Source organism: Tenebrio molitor, chromosome 2 (assembly GCF_963966145.1).
Source record: "Tenebrio molitor chromosome 2, icTenMoli1.1, whole genome shotgun sequence".
NCBI classification, from domain to species: Eukaryota; Metazoa; Arthropoda; class Insecta; order Coleoptera; family Tenebrionidae; genus Tenebrio; species Tenebrio molitor.
In genome coordinates, this window is record NC_091047.1 from 4,808,052 (window position 1) to 4,827,538 (window position 19,487).

The 19,487-nt window shown below is 36.0% G+C and overlaps 1 protein-coding gene and 1 long non-coding RNA gene across 5 annotated transcripts; both read left to right on the forward strand.

The window, feature by feature from the left end:
- The first annotated feature begins 852 nt into the window (after positions 1-852).
- On the forward strand, positions 853-19,171 carry LOC138124250 (peroxynitrite isomerase THAP4-like). Of its 4 annotated transcripts, none has more exons than XM_069039243.1 (4): positions 853-1,145; positions 1,206-1,397; positions 16,929-17,019; positions 17,081-19,171. In XM_069039243.1, the coding sequence occupies exons 1-4, from the start codon at positions 1,009-1,011 to the stop codon at positions 17,777-17,779; spliced, it is 1,119 nt and encodes a 372-aa protein (XP_068895344.1). In that variant the 5' UTR covers positions 853-1,008; the 3' UTR covers positions 17,780-19,171. The 4 variants fall into 4 exon arrangements, 2 of the variants coding, with proteins under 2 accessions (XP_068895344.1, XP_068895345.1); XM_069039244.1 differs by lacking the exons at positions 853-1,145; positions 1,206-1,397 and adding exons at positions 7,511-7,900; positions 7,995-8,210; XR_011157062.1 differs by lacking the exons at positions 853-1,145; positions 1,206-1,397 and adding an exon at positions 9,862-12,540.
- On the forward strand, positions 3,410-4,313 carry LOC138124257 (uncharacterized). Its single transcript, XR_011157085.1, has 2 exons — positions 3,410-4,033; positions 4,139-4,313. It is a non-coding gene; the product is annotated as an uncharacterized lncRNA (long non-coding RNA).
- Positions 19,172-19,487: the final 316 nt, after the last annotated feature.

The window sequence follows — 19,487 nt, forward strand, 5'->3', positions numbered from 1 at the left end:
ACTTCTGAAGATAATAGCAACGAACTGGGCTATGATCCATTGGATTATGTAGATGAAATCAAGACAGAAGCAGATGAAATTGATATAAAAGAAGAAGAACTAGTCAGTTCCTCTCCAATTAGTAGTGTTCATGCACTGAAACGAAGAAGACTTGATGCTGAACATGCACCGATGGATTTCACGGATGCTGTCAAGGCGATGAGGAGTTCACTTCAAGAAGACGAAGATTTGGCGTTCTTTTATTCATTACTTCCGTCGGTTAGAGATTTAAATACGGATCAAAAATTTACATTCCGTTTGAAAACCATGCAGCTTTTGCAGGATATAAGAAATTCCTTTAGAATCGATGCTTCTTCTGATACTGATTTTAATATGTAGTAGTTAAATGGAAATTTAAAAATTCATATAAATAAGAAACCAAAGTAGTTTCATTTACAAGTCAAAATGACATTTTGTCCTCTCCATTATGTTATTGAAATGCGTTAAGAAAATTAAACGTAAATTCTAGTATCCATCAATGTCTCCATGCGTACATTAAAAGCGAAAGAAGATAAAAACTGAGATAGTCAAGCAAAAACCAATTCTGTATTCGTAGTGAGTGAGAGTGACCTTGAAGTTACGCAGCACACTTGATCAAGGGCACTAACCTTTAAATTAAATGTTCGAAATGACGCCATCCGTTATCGATGCACGCTCTTGGGTGCCCTTCGAGCCACAGAAGCTTGAGTTCTCATCAACATGTCAGAATTTTACTTAGACCATTTAAGTGGTGCGCTTTAATGGACTGCTAATAGTTTAACCGAAAACGCACCAACATCTAAAGGAGAAACGATATAGCTATCCTTTTCGTTGGCGGAAGTCGATATTGCGCAGGTCCACGATATACATAAGACGCAGGTCCATGCAGTTTTTGCAGCAGCACGTGCAGCGCAGCTGTCACTTTCGTTTCGTCGTACTATATGCGGTCAGTCAGTTGTAATTTTCCTGTAATTTTACTGTAAACTCTTTATGCTGAACGCTACACATCCAATTTTGTTTTATTTATTTTCTGTGGTAAATAAGTGCAGTGAGAAAAATATAAACATGGTGTACCGATGTATTATTTGTAGAAAAGATAATTCAAGTCGGGATCTTTCCTTTCACCGGTAAGATAAATAATTAATTTTTTCATTCAAAAAAGTGTTCTAACTACTTATACACTGTAGATTTCCAAAAGATGATGTCGTGGCAGGAAAATGGATCAGTTTCTGTAGGCTGCAAGAGCATGAAGTTTACATGTCAAACAGGATCTGTTCTGATCATTTCACTGAAGATGATTTTATTGATAATAGAGCAGGAGGAGGCATTCGAGTGCTCAAAAAAGGCTGCATACCATCCATTAGGAAAAAGAAAGAGAGGTTAGTTGATAAATACCCATGTTTAATAATTTTCGAGTTGGATTGTCAAATTTAATTATTGAAAAAAATGTTTTATTTAAATGTTCAATAAAATAAGTGTTGATCTAAACTATTTATAATTACATTTTGAATCTTCCATTTCCTTGATGTAGTTGTTTTAAATCATGTTCATTAATATTAAAAAAAAAAAATTGTTTCCCAGTCTAGGACTGGTTTACAAATCTATGAGAGGCATGATGACCAACTCAATAGACCGGAATCAATGGCTTAACGTGACTTCCGAATCACGAAATAGAACATAGCCTTTTTTTTTTAATTTCGCCCTGGGTCGGAATAGGGGCATGGGTCACTTGCGGGCCGCGGTCAGAAAAATCTACGGGTGGGCTTAATCCTACAGGACAGTTGCACGCCAAGTAGTAATAGGCTTTTGGTCAGTAGCGCGCAGCGGTCAGTTTACCTGCGAATCGCACCTAGGTAACAGATTTATATAAAACACTGAAATGTTAGGGGAAATATTTATATTATTTCTTGCTATATTGGTAACAAACACTTTTTACAAAATCAGATCGGTAGATAGCATTATTCTTACATGTAGAACTTAATTAAATTGGTTACATATTTGTAACGCTTCCTATACATATTTCGAATTTTATTTATTGTATTTATCCACCCCCTGAAGATTTTCTCAAATTTCAGAATTCCACAAAACAACCCGACTTTACCTACAGATTTTACTAAGAATAGCAAAATGAAAAGAAACATGTGCAATGCAAAGGGCAATAAGTAGTCCTATAGTGCCTTTCAACGAGAGGTACACGTCTATAAACTTGCGCAGAAATCTGTTTCGGTTTACGGTGGCGTGGCTTACCTAGACAGTAGCGGCGTTAGTTTGTACTTTCCAGGGAATTTTCTAATTTAATTTCAACAGCTGATTTTTCGCCATTTTGTCGCAAATCACAGCCAGGTTATTGTTCTTCACCGTCTTCTCTTTTATGTCATACAACTTGATTTCTAATCCCGGTTGTGAAAATCTAATATTTTCTGTGTTGTGAAAGTAAAAACAGAAATAAAACTGGACTACGCCAATGCACTCGATTTTGGGTCGCTCTTCCCCTACATCTGGCGCATCTGGGTAGCCACGCCTGTGTACCTCTCGTTGAAATGCACTCTACCTGTTTAACGGTATAGCTGTATTTTATTATCTTAATCCCTCATTTGCGCGCAAGTGTCCTGTACCTTTTGGGGCCGTCAAACTTCTAGCAAAGGGTAAACTGACCGCGGCGCGCTACTGACCAACACCCCGGAATAGAACCCGCGGCCCTCGCGTCCCTGAGCCGAAACGGACTCCCTTAGGCTGTATTCTACCTTCCATTACCGCTCACGGTACATGCGCAGATACAATTTCCGCCTACGTAAATGAAAAAAAATATTGCCCTCTTTTTTTAGATGTTGGTGGAGTCTCATACAGAATCTGTTTTAAATGGCCCCAAAAAAAAGTCACAAGGGTTTAAGTCCGGTGAACGAGCTGGCCATAAAACTGGTCAATTACGACCTATTGAAGAAGGCATTGACAAAATGCAATTCGACGTGGTGGATCTTCTGAGGTATTGATTTATGACACTATAGTTGTAAATCTTGGTCATTTTTCGCTGTTAGTATTAAAATTGGAATAATTCAAAAAGTAATAATTTTCTTTTGATGCGAATTTCATAAATGTGTTCTTTGAATTAATTGTGAATTTTGAGCGTGTACGAAAAAAAAATTGTTTTCTCATCACAATCGATTATGGCTCTGAATGAAGTAATGCGGGAAAATTGATTACACATTTGAAGTCTTATATCAGGGGAATCTAACCCTAAAGTTTCGTAATTTTTACTAATTTTTGAATAGGGTTAATAGTGCGGGCGGTAAAACTTGACTCACCCGGTATAGTAGGAGCAAAAAATATTGGAAATGACTTATGCAGGTCTTAGTAACGTACTAAAACTTTTATGAGGGTTGGAAGGTTTTTTTTTTGTAAAATTAGTCACTTTCAGAGATACACAGTTTTACAGTATTTTTCACACAGGTAATGTACCAATGTCAGTTAAATTATTTGAAGTGAAGTGCGCTGCTGGTATGATTCTAGCTGTCAGATTCGCATGACTCACTGTGCTGTTCTTAGAGCGGGCGGTCTCTACACATTACAAAATTTCGAATACGGACCATTATACGCTGTGTGCATGGAGGCGTGGTTAACGAAACGCGTTATAGCAGCGCCCATGGTGGCAGCCGTCGCAACTGTCTTCTAGCGCGTCGCCGTACCAAGCGCGGCGTCATATGGTGGCAGGTTATATTTTGATAAATAAACCACGTGTTGTGCACTGAAGCTCGTACTCGCATTTCGGAAAGTAAAGTACTTTTCATTACATTCATAAGTGTACCTATAGTATTTTGTGCGACATAATACTTGGCAAAACATCGCGGCTTCGAATTTTTTTCGAAATGGCGCCGAAAGTAAGTGGTAGTTTATGTTGCGTTGTGGGTTGCACCAATAGTTATAAAAATTCCCCCGGTACAAAATTTTACAAATTTCCTACGATATATTATAAAATAGAGCAACGCAACAAATGGATCAAGGCTATTCGGCGAGTGAAGTAAGTGTTTCATCAAATAGAAAGTTTTTAAATATTACACTTTTCTGCAGTTTTTGTAAGATGTCTAGAATTAGTTTTAATAATGAAAATGTTTATTTTATACAGTCCTGACGGTTCACCTTGGCAACCTACAAAGTATTCGTTCGTTTGCAGTCGACATTTTATCGGTAATGCAAAATCAGATCACCCGCACAGCCCAAGCTTTGTACCAACGATTTTCCCAGATAAATATGGAGGAAAACCACCATCAGAAGGTGCACAGCTCAATGCTCGTAAAAGGCAAGATTCATTTAAATTTACAAATACAAATTTAAATAAGTTAATAAGAATTTGGGAAAAGGTTTCTCCTTATTTAAGAAACAATTTTTAAAGAAATTTAAAAAATTAGGAGTGTATAATAATTCAAAATCGCACTTCCTGGCACACAATTTGTTTATAAAATCTCTAAAAACTATAACTTGCCGCTTTATACACGTGTTAAAGACGCTAGAAACAGTTTGCGATGGCGACCGCCAGGCAGCGCCACTTGTACCCATACACTAGCCTACTCTCGTTTCAAAAATAAATTACTCCCTAGAATTCAAACTTTTAGGGAAATAACGTTTTTCATGTTGTGTGTAACTATTATCCATTTACTAAACTCCCGCACTGTCAAAGTGTTTGCAAGTTGCCGCACTGCCATTCTGAGACTAGTAATTTTTACTTTAACGTTGGCGCAAAAATTTGAAATTTCAAATTTGAAGTTAAGTTTAAATAAATTCGCTTTCTTTCATTCAAAGTATTACTTACACGAAATGACTGAACAAGAAGATGATATGAAATGTAAAAGAATACTGTTAACGGTCAGAGAGAAGAAGGGTATTGTTAATTATTGTTTGGTTAGAAGAAAACTACTCCATTAACATAACCAAACTTTTCTTGTTGACGTTTTTATAACTAGATTTTGTGTACAGGCAAATGAAAAGCTATCTCACCATAGATACACTCCAAAAAAAAATCAAAAACCTGACACTGACAGTGCGGGAGTTTAATAAACGGATAGTAGAATTTTCAAAAGTTATTTTGAATGCGTAAGGTTGGTTACTTTGAATTGAGAGATTAAATCCAAATAAATATACCGCCAGTAATCAAAATTAATTGTGAAATGAAAAATCATGTATCACTTAGCGAGAAATTAGTCATTTGCAACTGCTACAATTAATTTGCTGTCTTACATTTTTGGGATATCTTTTGTTTGTCACCAGAAACCACATAGCCTCCAACCTAACCAAATTTATGGCAACCTAGTAACGAATATCCCTAAATCCTAGGGAGTAATTTATTCTTGACACGAGAGTATACGCTACAAACATTCGGAGCGTTCTGCAGCGACCGAAAACAGGTTGTATTTACGACATTTTTACGGACAAGCCATAAACCATTGTAAGAGGCAATCGGCTTATCTTATAATGCGTTTCCAATATCTTTTGCTCCTACTATATCAGTATAGGGCGCCTTCCTTCCTCTCGATATACTATACTCGCTTTTTTCAGTTGCTTCGGCACTTTTCGAACGTTTGCAGCTTGTTTGTCCGTACTTGAAATTTTATAATGTCTACCAGGAATTTTGACCCTTTCTATAACAAATGTATTATTGGATTTTCCGGGTACTTCTAGGTACCTACCTAGGACGACTAGTTACCCCCAAATAACGGTACGGTACGGTAATAACGTTGAAAATAGGTATACAATTTTAAGAGAAAATACTTTTAACGGTGACAGCAAGCAGCAAGCATATTATTCAAAAATATTTGTGTTTTTACATTGTGTCTATTTATTTACATATATACAGTGTGTTTTGTGAGTGAAATAGTGCAAACTGAAAAAAAAGCAGCATGTGGAGACAATGGGAATATGATTTTGAGGGCATAAGGGATGCTGACAACAATGACGGAAATATTGTAGCAGAAGCTAGGCTAGATCAACCGCCAAAACCTGTACTGGATCAACTGCCCGTAAATCGCGCGCGCAAATTTTTATCGTATGAAGAGAAAGAATATATTTTGAGCATATACAACAAATTAAAAAGCGATGGTGAACCACATGCCTTGAAAAAAACTGCAGAAGTGACTGAAACTCCAAAATCAACCGTGTGGAAGGTTATCAAATATGGACCTAAAAAAAGGAAAGAAAGATGTGACAAAGGAATGTTTGTAAAATTGACACCAACCCACACTGATCTGATCAGAAAGAAAGTGGATGAATTGTACAAAAATAACACGGTTCCCACTATTTCCATTTTGTATAATCAACTGACAGCTGATGGTATCATAAAATGCACTCAAAGAACATTACAAAGATTTGTGAAAAAACAGTGTTTAATGAAAAGTGAAGTAAACTCAAGGTATGATTATTTAAAAACTAAAAAAAATGTCAGTTCTCATCGGAGCGACTTTTTTTTTATCATTTCGCAAAAATTGCAGAAATGCTTTGAAGACCCCCAGTAAGAAATGTTTAAATGTTTCTGAACCTTCAATAATATGAGTTATTTATTTATGACGGCCGACAGCAATGGGCTGTTCCAACCCTCATAAAAGTATAATAGTTGGCGCGGCGAACTAGTGGAGTATTATAGGGTGCGTTTTTTTGCAATCTTCTAGAAGTTGGAGATTCTTCCAAAAGAGAAACTTCCCACAGTCGCTAAATCGGACGTTTTATTGCTGCATTGTCTTTGACAGTCCACAGACACACATAACCTCATTAGTAATAAGTGTTTACTTTTTTGTCATGAATAATAACAGTAACAATATGATATTATACAACATGTTAAACAAAAGGCAGGTGTGATTCTGCGCAGAGGATGTGGCTAAATGAACATTTTTGTCGTTTTGGTTGCACTATTGACTCTTTGCAACCTTGCAACTTTCCTGCTTTCTCTGCCATCTAATTTGATGGCAGAAAAGAGAGATGCTCGGAGAGAATCTTCCGCGACCAATAAAACGACACTTCTGACAGTGGCAGATTCTTCCGTTGAGCAAAAAAACGCACCCATAGTCACGAGGTGTTCACGTGATAGTTAGTAGCGACATCATGAAAAGCCTGATTTACACTGCCTCACCAAATTTGAGTTTTGTGCAAGAAATTTAAATCTTACTACTTTTAGAATGGTTTATTACTCCACTGGGTCGCCGCGCCGACTATAGTACGTCCTTCGATAAGAAGCTCCTTTTTTGTCATACACATTATCCCTTTTTCTTTACAATTACTTTTTTGATTGCGGAGTATACAGGACTTACAGGTTTAAATATGACCGTGTATTTTGATTCGAGCCTGTACCGAGTGATCAAAAAGAAAACAAATCAAGAGTGCTACAGTCGATTGCAAAAAAATCGAGTACCTACTTTTAAAGTCAGAAACAAATGATTTACGTGTGTTAAAAAGATAAGAAAATTAGTGCTCTTGATTTTATGATGTACTCGATTTTTTTACAGTCGACTGTCTTTCGTCTTTTGTGTTATGGAAAAGTTCCTCATAGATTGCTGATACACGTATGTATACTTGCTATGCACAGCAGTTTTATTGGTTGCCTACCTCGAAGTTGTTGTGTCACGCCCATGAACAAAGACAGCTTTATTGTGTAGTATTTGGGTCGCTGTCTCGTTTAACAGTGGTTGCGTTGGTTGCCAGGTGTACCGTAGATAGCGCTTTTACCTATTTTCCTATTTATTCTCTAAATATACCGGTTTGACAGTCATTTCGTTATCGTGTGCAGTGTTTTTCGGACTAATATCGTGTTTGTGCTCATCTGTAGTTCTAAAATGGTCCTGAATTGTGTTGTTTCCGGTTGCAATAATTTACAGGATTCGAGAATTAAAATAAGTTTTCATACGTAAATATACCAATGATTACTAAGAAAATTTTACTGTTTATCAGACTTCAATGTTTTGTACTATTTACTAGTTTAATTTTAAATTGTTGTCTAGGTTTCCTTTTAAACGGCCTAAAATTCTACGTTTATGGATCCAAGCAATCAAAAGAGAAAATTGGTCTCCATCAAAGACCAGTAGGATCTGTGGAATGCACTTTTTAGAAACAGACTACAAGAATAGACCAGGCTGTTCCATCAAACTGTTAAAACCTGATGCTGTACCTAGTGTTTTCACATTTCCAAAACACTTACAGCAAGAGAATAAATACGTGTAGGTGTAGTGTGCAGTTCACTGATTAAAAATTAATTATAATGCTTTATTTTCAATGGTAAAATCAATGTGATCACTTATTCTTGGATAATTGTTGCTTACTATTGCAAGAAACGTCCGTAAACTTTGCCGAAAAGTTGTTTTGTAGGTTAACAACAGCACATAGTTGACGTTTCTTTGACATTTACGCGAACAATCTGCTTAACAGTGGCGTCGCGTTTGGCAATAAAGCTGATAAATTACACATTCTTACGAATATAAAATGTTCCTCTTGTTTATTTTATACATTTTCTCCATTATCAGTAATAATAATAATCAAATGCACGATTATAATTCCAACTTCTAATTCATTAGATATGATTTATTGTAAAGTAGTACATATTTGAGACAACGAATTTTCTACGCACATTCAATAAACGCTACACATGACGGATAAAATTTACAACGGCTATACGGTGAGTTAAGTTTTACCGCCCGCACGATTAACCCTATTAAGAAATTAATAAAAATTACGAAACTTTAAGGTTACATTCCCTTGATATAAGACTTCAAATGTGTGCAATCAATTTTCCGTTATCACTTCATTCAGAGCCATAAAATTTAAAAAATCGATTTTGAGCAAAAAAATATTTTTTTTCGCACACGCTCATAATTCACAATTAATTCAAAGAACACATTTATGAAATTCGCATCAAAAGAAAATTATTCGTTTTTGAATTATTCCAATTTTAACAGTAAGAGCGAAAAATTACCAAGATTTACAGCTACAGTGTCATAAATAAATATCTCATTGTTGGGAAACATCTGTTGACAACTTTTCTAGTAATTCTTAAGCCCCTAAAGGGTACCATAAACAACCTACGTCAACTTCTTTTGTGGAACTGACCGCCCAATTTAATAATAAATCATAGCTAAATTTTGCACTTTAATATCAAATTCCATTTATTTCAACAACCTGTGATGCTTTCATGATTTTAATGACACCCAAATTTTTCCTAAATGTGTGAAAGGACTCTCAATGAAAAATTATGTATATTAATGTAGCGGTTATTGAATTAAAACGAAATCTTTACCTGTTGATTAAAAATTTTGAAATTTTTACAGATTGTTCTGCAGTGATACACAATCAATCCTGAATTTTTTGAGAATTTTAAATTGATTAGAAGTAGGTGTTTTCGCTCGGGCGATAAAACTTAACTCACTCAGAATATTAAAACCCCAGGGTCTTCAGACCATTTTTGAAAACCACTTGCATTTAAAGTCCATTCAAAAATCAAAAAACCACCAACGTCGCATTTTCCTCGGTAAATACTATCGGCAACGTTGTTTAGTGTAAAATTTGTGGAGAATTGTAATTTTAAGGTTAAGTGTTTATTATAGTCTTGTTTTTCTGGGCATGTTTAAGTAAAAATAATAAGAATCAATAAATAAATGAAACGTGCTGCTAATCAAACAATATGAACGGAATTCAAAGCAATTGAATTTTATTTTGAATCAAATAAATGTCATAATTTATAGTTACCAACATACTGCAGGGGCGGTTGGTGTATAATTGTCTCTTATCTATGGTATAATTGCTGCAGAGCTGCAGAACGCCCAAACTGCGCATCTCATACGCGCAGCCCCATAGACTCTGCATTGTTGCCAGATGTTAATTAGGATTAAGCGCGTCTTTTAGTTGGATGTGTACGACTCCAATACGTTTGTTAATTGATCTGTTTCCCTGGTTTAGTTTGTCTTTGGTGCTTTTTTTAACTTTGTTTCGAAACAATGGGTGGTAGAGGGGCTCCTGCACAGAGTATAACTGTATAATTAAAATCACCGTCACGTGATCTTAATTGTGAATTTTCTCTTATTCGATACAAATAAATAAGTCTGGCAATGCTGTAACACATTTAGCACGGTGCGCGAATCGATGCGCAGTTTGGGCGACGTAAACTACAAGATTACCTTGAAAATGATTGCTATGCTCCATTGTGACGCGCGAGACGAGTTCCATTAAGTCAAATAATTTTTGTGGTCGGTGCCGCAGCTGGGCGGCTTTTATTGCATTGGGCCACTGGAGCTTAGCTGTGCACCTCTTCGCAGTTCCTTCCAACCGCAAACGCGTCTACAATTCATTATCGAACGAGAAACTGAGCTGCAAAGGCATCAGTTCATGCGGTGTAAAAACGTGCTGTGTTTGTGTTAAAATTGTGCTTTTGTGCTTTGTTAAAATTCTAACAATGGATGTTGTTGACAATTTAATTAACATTAAGCGATTTGGGCAATACACTTACGCGGAAAAAATTGATTTAAAAAGGAGAGGTCGACCTTTACCTGATATCGTCATTGAAGCAGGCGGTATCAGTCGCGGAAGAGCATTTAAACGTCACTTCAATAAAGAAGTTTATACAAGAAATGACTGGATTTGTGGCTGCAACAAGAAAAATGCTCTGTTTTGCTTTCCATGTTTACTCTTTGGTGGTGATAAAGCGTGGACCCACGTAGGAGTAATTGATTTAGTACACTTGGGTGCAAAAATAAAAACACATGAAAACTCCAAAAAACATCTGTACAATTCAATGGAATTGGGACTATTGGGATCAGTTAATATACGATCTCAGTTAGATTCAGAATATTGGAGAAATATACAGAAACATAATGACAATGTGGCAAAAAACAGATACGTTCTGTCAAAAATTATAAATTGTGTTAAGTTTTGTAGAGCTTTTGAATTGGCATTGCGCGGACACGATAAAACTGATACTTCTCAAAATCCAGGCATATTTCGTGGATTAATAAATTTTTCTGCCGAGCTTGATGCAGCTTTAGCCGAACATCTTCAAACTGCTTCTGTATTTAAAGGAACATCAAAGGAAATACAGAACGATCTTTTAGACTGCATGCTTGAGGTTTGTCATGAAGAAATAATCATAGAAATTAATAAAGCGTCATGTATAGCAATTATAGTGGATGAAACCACAGATGTAACGGCACGTTCTCAACTAGTGATCATTGTCAGATATATCCGCGATGGTGAACCAGTTGAACGTTTTTGGAGCTACTTAACTCCTGCAAAATGTGATGCTGGAACTCTTAGTTCTAACATTTTGAATGTCGTAGATCCTTTAGTAGGAAATTCCCCTTACAAATTAATTTCACAAAGTTATGATGGGGGAGCAGTAATGAGTGGGCAAAATGGAGGTGTTCAAGCAAAAATTAAACACAAGTATCCGTGTGCGTATTTCGTGCACTGTTATGCACACAAATTAAACTTAGTTATGTCTAAAGCTGCTTCTGCCAATAGTCAAGTTCGTGTATTTTTTGCAAATTTGAAAGATATTCCGGTTTTTTTTAATAACGCACCACAACGTGTGGAGGAGGTGTTAAACAGAATTGTTGGGAGAACAACAACTCGTTTTAATTTTAACATACGTACAATTAACGTTGTATTTGAAAACAGAGACTCCCTCATTGACTGTATGGAAGAAATAGAAGAACATTTCAATAATGAAACCGTCTGCGGTGCAGCTTCTGCTATTCGACGCATGTTACAAGATTCTGTTTTCGTTTTTTGGCTGACTTTGTTCCATCATATCATGCCTCATGTTGACATTTTATTTCATCAACTTCAAAAGAGAACAAGCGATCCAACAGAAGTCAAAACTGCTGTAGATAATTTCGAACAGAATATAACCCAAATCAGAAATATTATTGATAAAATCATTGATGAAGCGTCAGATATTTGTACTGAACCACAACCAAGAAAAAGAAAACGAACTAACAATAGCAGATTTGATCAACGAGTTGCTGCCTTGGAAGTGTGTGATACTATTGTGACTTGTGCAAAAGATAGATTTGTTTTTAAAGATCATCTGGTAGCCGCATCACTTTTCTTTTCTGATCATTTTGGACACTATTGCACCCAATTTCCTGATGACAAGTTGACAACTACTTGCTTAGCTTATTCCACGCTTAACAAAGAACGACTGAGAACGGAGCTGTCAGTTATTTATTCCAGGAATGATTGCAGAGAATTAAGTGGTGCTTTACCCCTACTGAAATTTATAATACGAAACAATTTAGAAGAGACACTAAAAGAAACAAAAAAATTATTAGAAATTGTTGTAACAACTCCTATGCCAACATCCGAAGCCGAGCGATGTTTTTCAACTTTAAAACGAATTAAGACCTTTCTTAGAAATACAATGTCTGAAGATCGTTTAACGGCTTTATCTATGCTTTCCGTTGAAACGAAGTTTGTGGCAGAAATTAACAATTTTAATGAAAAGGTTATCGACAAATTTGCTTCTAGGAAGGAACGAGTTGATCTACAAAAAATAAATAGGTATGTTTATGTTACGTTATACAGGGTGTCTCAGCTAAGACTTTCGAGCCTAATAACTTTACAGCGGATTTTTGTGAAATTTAAAATGCCGATATTTTAGACGATGAAGAATAAAATCCCATTAATGCAATCACCCAAGTCTTAAAAACGTAATTTTTACATGCCATTTTAAAATGTTGAATCAATTAAGATTTACGTAAAAAATTGATCGTCAATAAAAAATGCTGTTGGGAAAAATTCGTCCTTGAAAGACATCTGGTTTGCAAGAAAAAAGCAACAAACTGTGTTAAACGTGGTTGCAAATGCAAAAACGTAGACGCATATGAAACAAACGCGCAATTTTGCAGAATTTTGATCATCCCTTTTCGCAGAAGCGCAGGTGACATATTTGACGTTTATCTTGCTAACCTTACAAACACTTACAAAGTTAAAGACAACATTTGGACGTAATTTATTATACATACTGGATGCTTTAATTCTTCCATAAAGGACTAAAACACGATCGGGATATTTTAGCAAGGTAATTTAGTTCACGTACGCTTCCTGTGTCTTCAAATAAATTGACGGCTCTCATAACCTTACATTTTGTAAAGCCTACATTTGGATAGTGTTCCACGAGAAAACGAACTGTGTCATTAAAGTTCTTACGACACTCACCATAGGCAAAAATTTTTTCCTTTTTCAACAATATTGAAATTTCTGCCGCTGTAGTCTATTTTTAAAGTATTTTCAATACATTTTCACAATTTGACATTTCTAATAAAGCGCGCCCAATTTTGACAGACTGTAAAGGGTGTACAAAATGAAGCCGTATCTACCTAGGGTTTTTTAAATTTCACCAACCTAAAGCAACAGGTGGTGGTTTTTGATTTTTGAATGTTTTGCGCTATACGTACCATCGCATGAGGGTAGAAATGTCATGTACAGTTTAAGCACGAAAGTTGAGCACGCCACTGATATCACGTTAGAAGAATAGTAAGATTAAAAAGTTTTCGATTACAACGCTAAAGAGGTGCAAAAAGTTTTGGTATCACAGCTGCTAGTACCACGTTTTCATCCATATCTAGTATTCTTACACGTTTTTGCGGCTCTGTCTATTTAAAGTGTTTTTCCGCCATTTCATTGTGTTCAATGTTTTTTGTAACATTGCGACATTAGGTATAAAAGGTGTTTTTTTTAAATTTTGTGTCGAAGTTGGCGTTGAAGAGTCGATTGTGAATGATCCACTCGTCTTAAAAACACTGATTTTTCAAACTGGATATTAAAAACACAAACAACGCAAAAAGTGAGGTTACATTTAAACAACTGATGAACCACAAACCACTCATCTCTATCAGTACCGAAAATGTACACGAGAAAACATCCATTTTTTGTGCGTAATTAACATCTTTAATTTTCAATTCTAAAGAGGGATCGATATTTCTACAGGATGACAAAGTTGTTTTCTATGTTCGAGCGTTTTAATTATTTCAAAATTTTGATCCAAATACCTTAAAAAACACTAGAACAGTGTAAAGTTTGAATTTCCCGCTGTTTGACACGAATGACATTTGTTTATGTTTAATCGGAACATAATTGAACATGTTTGTTTTCAGCAAAGGGTGTCCTTAGATATTTGGTTCGAGAATAGGAATCGTTACGTAATTCTATTTTTGATGTAAAACATTGCAAAGAAAGAAAAAAGTAACATTTTTGGCTCTAAATTTTAGGTTAGCTGTCAACATGCTCCACTTAATCTACGCTTTAAAAAAGCACAACAATTGACGGTTTTTTTTACAAATCGAATCTATTCTCTGTATTTAAAAATAATGAATTTAAGCAACATAACTTTTGCATCGAAAAACTCGATTACCTATTAGTTGATAAATAGTTATCAAATATTGGTAGCACCATGCACTGCTGTCAAATGTCGAAAGCAGACGCAGGTCATGTCGATTTCTTGATTCGGACTAAGCTCATCGGACTGTAATAAAAAAAATGGACTATAATAAAAAAAAGGACTATAATTATAATAAGTGAGATATATGGAATTTACATAGTATAAACTTTATTTTTCATTAATGTTTTTTCTAAAGCTAATTTCAAAATTATTTTTCACACACTTTTAACTTACTTAATTTTTTACATTATACGTTCTGATAGTTTTTTAAAATGTTATTACCTTACATTAATTATAATTTAGTAATTCGAACCCATTTTTGAATTTCATTAAAGTTAGTAAACTGTGTCTACTTGGAAAAAACCTCACCTTGGGTATAGGAAAACCCGAATCAGGTAATGCAGATACCGTAATGGGATGGGATTTTCTATGAACTGTAGGTAAAGTTAGTTCGTTACTGCTATTATTCCATGAAAAAAAAATGACAAAATTGACAGTTATAAGCCAAGCCAAATGGCCATTTCTTAGGAAATTATCAATTTGAGTCCGGTAGGTGAGTTACTTATTATAACAGTATCAGAGCCGGGAAGTGTCGCTAAACAATACTTACCAGACTGTTGTATTTTTATAAATCAAATCTGACATTGAAAAGTTAAAAAGTTAAAAAATATTCACTTATAATCTCATAAGAATGTTTATTACAATAAATTGTATATTTAATTTTAAGTGATTTGTTTTAGTTTTTTTTAATCTGTAATTAATTTGTAATCGAATCATCCATGGATTTGAATCCGTATGTCTTTTGCAATTAATATGTCGAGATGTAACCTGTGTTTCAAGCTATGTTTATCGGAGCTTGGAGTTCAAGTAACGACGTACGATTTGGGATTCATGAATAATATGTATAATAATTCTTCTCCGAATTTTTCCTAATCGGCCGAGCCCAAATTACCTGCGCCCTGGCACTCAGGTCGAATACCTACTTTGACAATACGAGAATCAACCATAGCAATCAGTTATGGAATTACCTAACTTTCTACGAAGCTGCGTTGTATTATACAAACACATCTCTAAATAATTTTTGAGATAATGGAATGGTTTCTTTATTTTCTTAAAATTCGTGGTCGTATGCAAATTTAAGCGAATTTCTCTCGTCCAAACCGTAATATGCAATCGTGTTATCTCTTGGTTTTTAAGCCTGCCGTACAATCATCGTCAGCGTTATTGAAAACGGTGTCGCGTCTTCCCACTAAAAACTTCTTTGGGCAACTTTAGACGTGAAACGACGCAGAGCTGTAAGCATCAGACGTGCATCAGACCATCAGAAATCTGGGGTTATGGTGTTAGTGGTAGTGTCGATTGTGCTTTATTTTTTATTTTCACGTTTTTATTAGTTTATTGTTTTTAATAAGAATGGGGAACTTGAAGAAGAACAGTATAAAAAAATATCCTTCAGCTCATAGAAAAAATAGACGTATAGCCCAAATAAAAGCAGTGAAAAAAGCACAGTTGTGGTAAAATGATAAAATGATGTGTCATTTTATTTTGACTATTTTTTGTCTGAATTATTGATGAAAACTACGTATTTGTTGAAGTGTTTGCGCATTTTTCGTTATTTTTTATCAATTATATACTGTCTGGAGCAATAAATTTTGGTCGTCAAGGTCATTCTTTGACGCAACGGAAAGTCTTCTAATGTGAAACGGGCATAACCTCTAATAAATTCCATTTGTCTTGTCCTGTCAAGATCATGTCAAATTTTTGGAAATCCCAACTGGGTTGCCACCCCAGCTTCTGACACATCCGTCCCTATCAGCGAAATAATTTTTACTCTGTTAAAAATACAACGACAACCGACTCTTCAACGCCAACCATTATGTACCGTGCCTTCAAATAAATTCGGAATTAGAGTTGGCTGTGATTTTATTATGAAGTTGGTATTACATGCAATTTTTAAAGGTACAGCAGTGACCTTGGTCAGCACAATACACGTATTAAACGTCTATTGCCGACCGTTACTAGATAAAATAAATAAATCATAGCCTACTCTATTTCCGAATTTATTTGAAGGCGCGGTATATGACAGCCTGTCCCAGAACAGCCTCCTCAGAAAACAGGCATGTGCCGACAGCAAAAAAGACTCCAAATCGCTTAAAACCTTTAAAATTAGCTTGACGTTTCGTTTTGACAAGTTGTCACATTTATCAAAACCCGTTCACATAGGAGAAAATTCTCAAATTCTGACAGTGTCGAACAAAAAATAAAATTTTCTTTGGCTCACATAACCGAGTTATAAAATTTTCAATTTCACCAATACTAGAGGTTCGTCCTCCTGCCTTGATGGTTCTCAACTCTGGATTGGTCAAGTTTAGGATGTCTTTTCTAGATTATCCCTTGAGATAGGACTTTTTTCTTTAAAATTATCACAAATATGTACTCCCTTCTTTCTCTGGGGAGGCAGTTCTGGGACACTCTGTATACAATCTTCAAAAACAAAATCAATTTTTAGGAACAAATGTAAACAAAAAGGCCAAGCATCTGGTGAGGGGGCATCATCTGGTGAAGGGTCATCATCTGCAGGCAATGCAGAAATAAATAAGGTAATATCTATTGTAGGTAGATAGAGTAATAAATGTAATACATTGTGTTTGTTTGTTTTAGAATACAAGAGTTGGCAATTTGCCGACTGCTGAAGTTAATTTTGAAGATAACACCGATGATCAAACACATAATATAGTTGAAGTCAAAGCAAAAGCAGACGATGCTGATGTACACTTGGAAACTAGTGAGACTACTTCTGAAGATAATAGCAAGGAACTGGGCCATGATCCATTGGATTATGTAGATGAAATCAAGACAGAAGTGAGTGATAGTGCTGTTAACTTACCAACAACTGCGGTTAGTTTTGAAGATAACGTTAACGAAACAAGTCATGATCAACCAAATCGTGTAAGTGAAGTCAAGACAGAAGCAGATGAAATTGATATAAAAGAAGAAGAACTAAACGAAACAAGACATGGTCGAGCAGATTATGTGAGTAAAGTCAAGACAGAACCAGATGATATTGATATAGAAGAAGAACTAGGCAATCCATCTCCAATTAATAGTGTACATTCGAGGAAACGAACAAGACTTGACATTGAACATGCATCGGTGGATTTGAGGGATGCTGTCAAGACGATGAAGAGTCCACTTCACGAAGACGAAGATTTGGCATTTTTTTATTCACTACTTCCGGCGGTTAGAAGTTTAAATGCGGATCAAAAATCCACATTCCGTTTGAGGACTGTGCAGGTTTTGCAGGATATAAGAAATTCCTTTGGAATCCATGCTTCTTCCGATACTAATTTTAATATGTAGTTAAAGCAACTTTACTGTTATTTTTTCCTTTTTTACTATGTTATGTACTGTGATGAACCACGTGGGTAATTCAAATTTCCCACCAAGCGTCCATCTCATTTTTTTTTCTACCAACATATGCAATGAAAATAACACCCGCGAAATTCAAAAATGGCCAAGAGCGCGTGATCGTACTTAGTTAATTTCCCTACGTTGTGTGTTTTTTTTTTAATACAAATTAAACCTTACCAGATTCGTTCCAACAGGGTTTGTGAACCACACAGAAGAGTGCAAATAAAACAACACAATAATTAAAACCAGCTATTTATTCACAGTTATGATTTTCGTTAACGCCGGGATTTATGAATAATAAAACGTCTCGGGAGAGGGCACCCAAGTCTCCTCAAATGTGAGAAGACTACTCATTTAGAACTCTAGGAAAATGGTGAGCTCTGGCCATCCCCCTAGACCCCTGAATGAGGCTCCGCTAAAAACCTCTCCTAAAAATATGAACAAGTCCGAAGTGACAACGTGGACGGGACAGTTAGTGAGAATTGAGCAAACTGATTTCATAAACAACACAATTCAAATTCAGAAAAAAACAGGAGGGTCATGTACATTACAAACAAAACAGTTACTTCGGACCGTTCGAGCGAGAGCGGGCACTAGGCGAGAACTTCAGCATGTTCTGTTTTTTCTTTTCCAAGTTAATTTACAAAATACGGCAGATACGCTGTAGAAGGAGTGAGTGGCTTTGGGTGGTCCGGGGGTCTGTGGTACCTATCCTTACGACTTTATCATTTCCCGCCTACCCGTGATTTAGTGCTAAGGGGAAAAATCCTAACTGCTTTACGTTAAGTCAACAAATGGAGGTACTCTAAGTTCATCGGTTGAATTGAATATGACTATTTCAGAGCAAAAACAAACGACGCTTGTCAAGTACCACAAACTTCGAGAACAGATTACCATTCCGGAAGTTCTGTGCCAAGGAACTCGGATTCAACTTACACCATGAGCGACGTTGCGGACCAGCATTCAGCAAGCCCCGCCAAGCGTTATGGTTTTCGGGTCTCTCTTGGGGCACAACATGTTAAACGAGGGGCCGCGGGGTCGTGTTCAACGATTGGATGTTAGGAGCAACTAAACCCCTCAAACAGAGAGAGACCCTCGCGATAAGGAAGAATTGACATTTACAGTAACTGGAAAATGTAAACGAAACCGCGACAAAACTTTGTTGACGGAGTAATCTAAGAACACTTTCAGTTTGGGATGGAAAGGTGGTAACAACCAATAACACATACATAACAATAAAACAAAAAAAACACAGTCCAGTCGACCCTAGCCTATTAGAGCCGGATCATCGACAAGGGGGCCCCCCCCCTTGGAGGGCGCCCCAGGACTAAATGATGAAAATACCTAAATGTAGAAGATCCCTGGATAAGGAAAAAGCCCGCGCAGATACCTGAAATATAAACCCAATTGGTTGCTACCGGGATGGAAAGTGGAAACTTTCAAATTTTGATTAAAAATGTTAAGCAATAAATAAATACTTGTTACACCAAAAGCGTCACTCGGAATAATTAGAAAGGGGATCAAAGTGAGGGAGTGCGCTGATAAAAAGTGAAAACCACAGACCCACGCTAAAACTTGGAGTCATTTTCTTTTAGGAAAATTAGTGAATTGTAAAACCTGCTTTGACAACAAAAGGAAAACGTGATCCGTCAATTTT

Coding starts and splice junctions, on each gene's coding strand:
- LOC138124250 (XM_069039243.1), top strand. CDS start 1,009: ATGCTGAACGCTACACATCCAATTTTGTTTTATTTATTTTCTGTGGTA. Junction 1,146..1,205: donor CGGGATCTTTCCTTTCACCG/GTAAGATAAATA, acceptor TATACACTGTAG/ATTTCCAAAAGATGATGTCG. Junction 1,398..16,928: donor ATTAGGAAAAAGAAAGAGAG/GTTAGTTGATAA, acceptor ATCAATTTTTAG/GAACAAATGTAAACAAAAAG.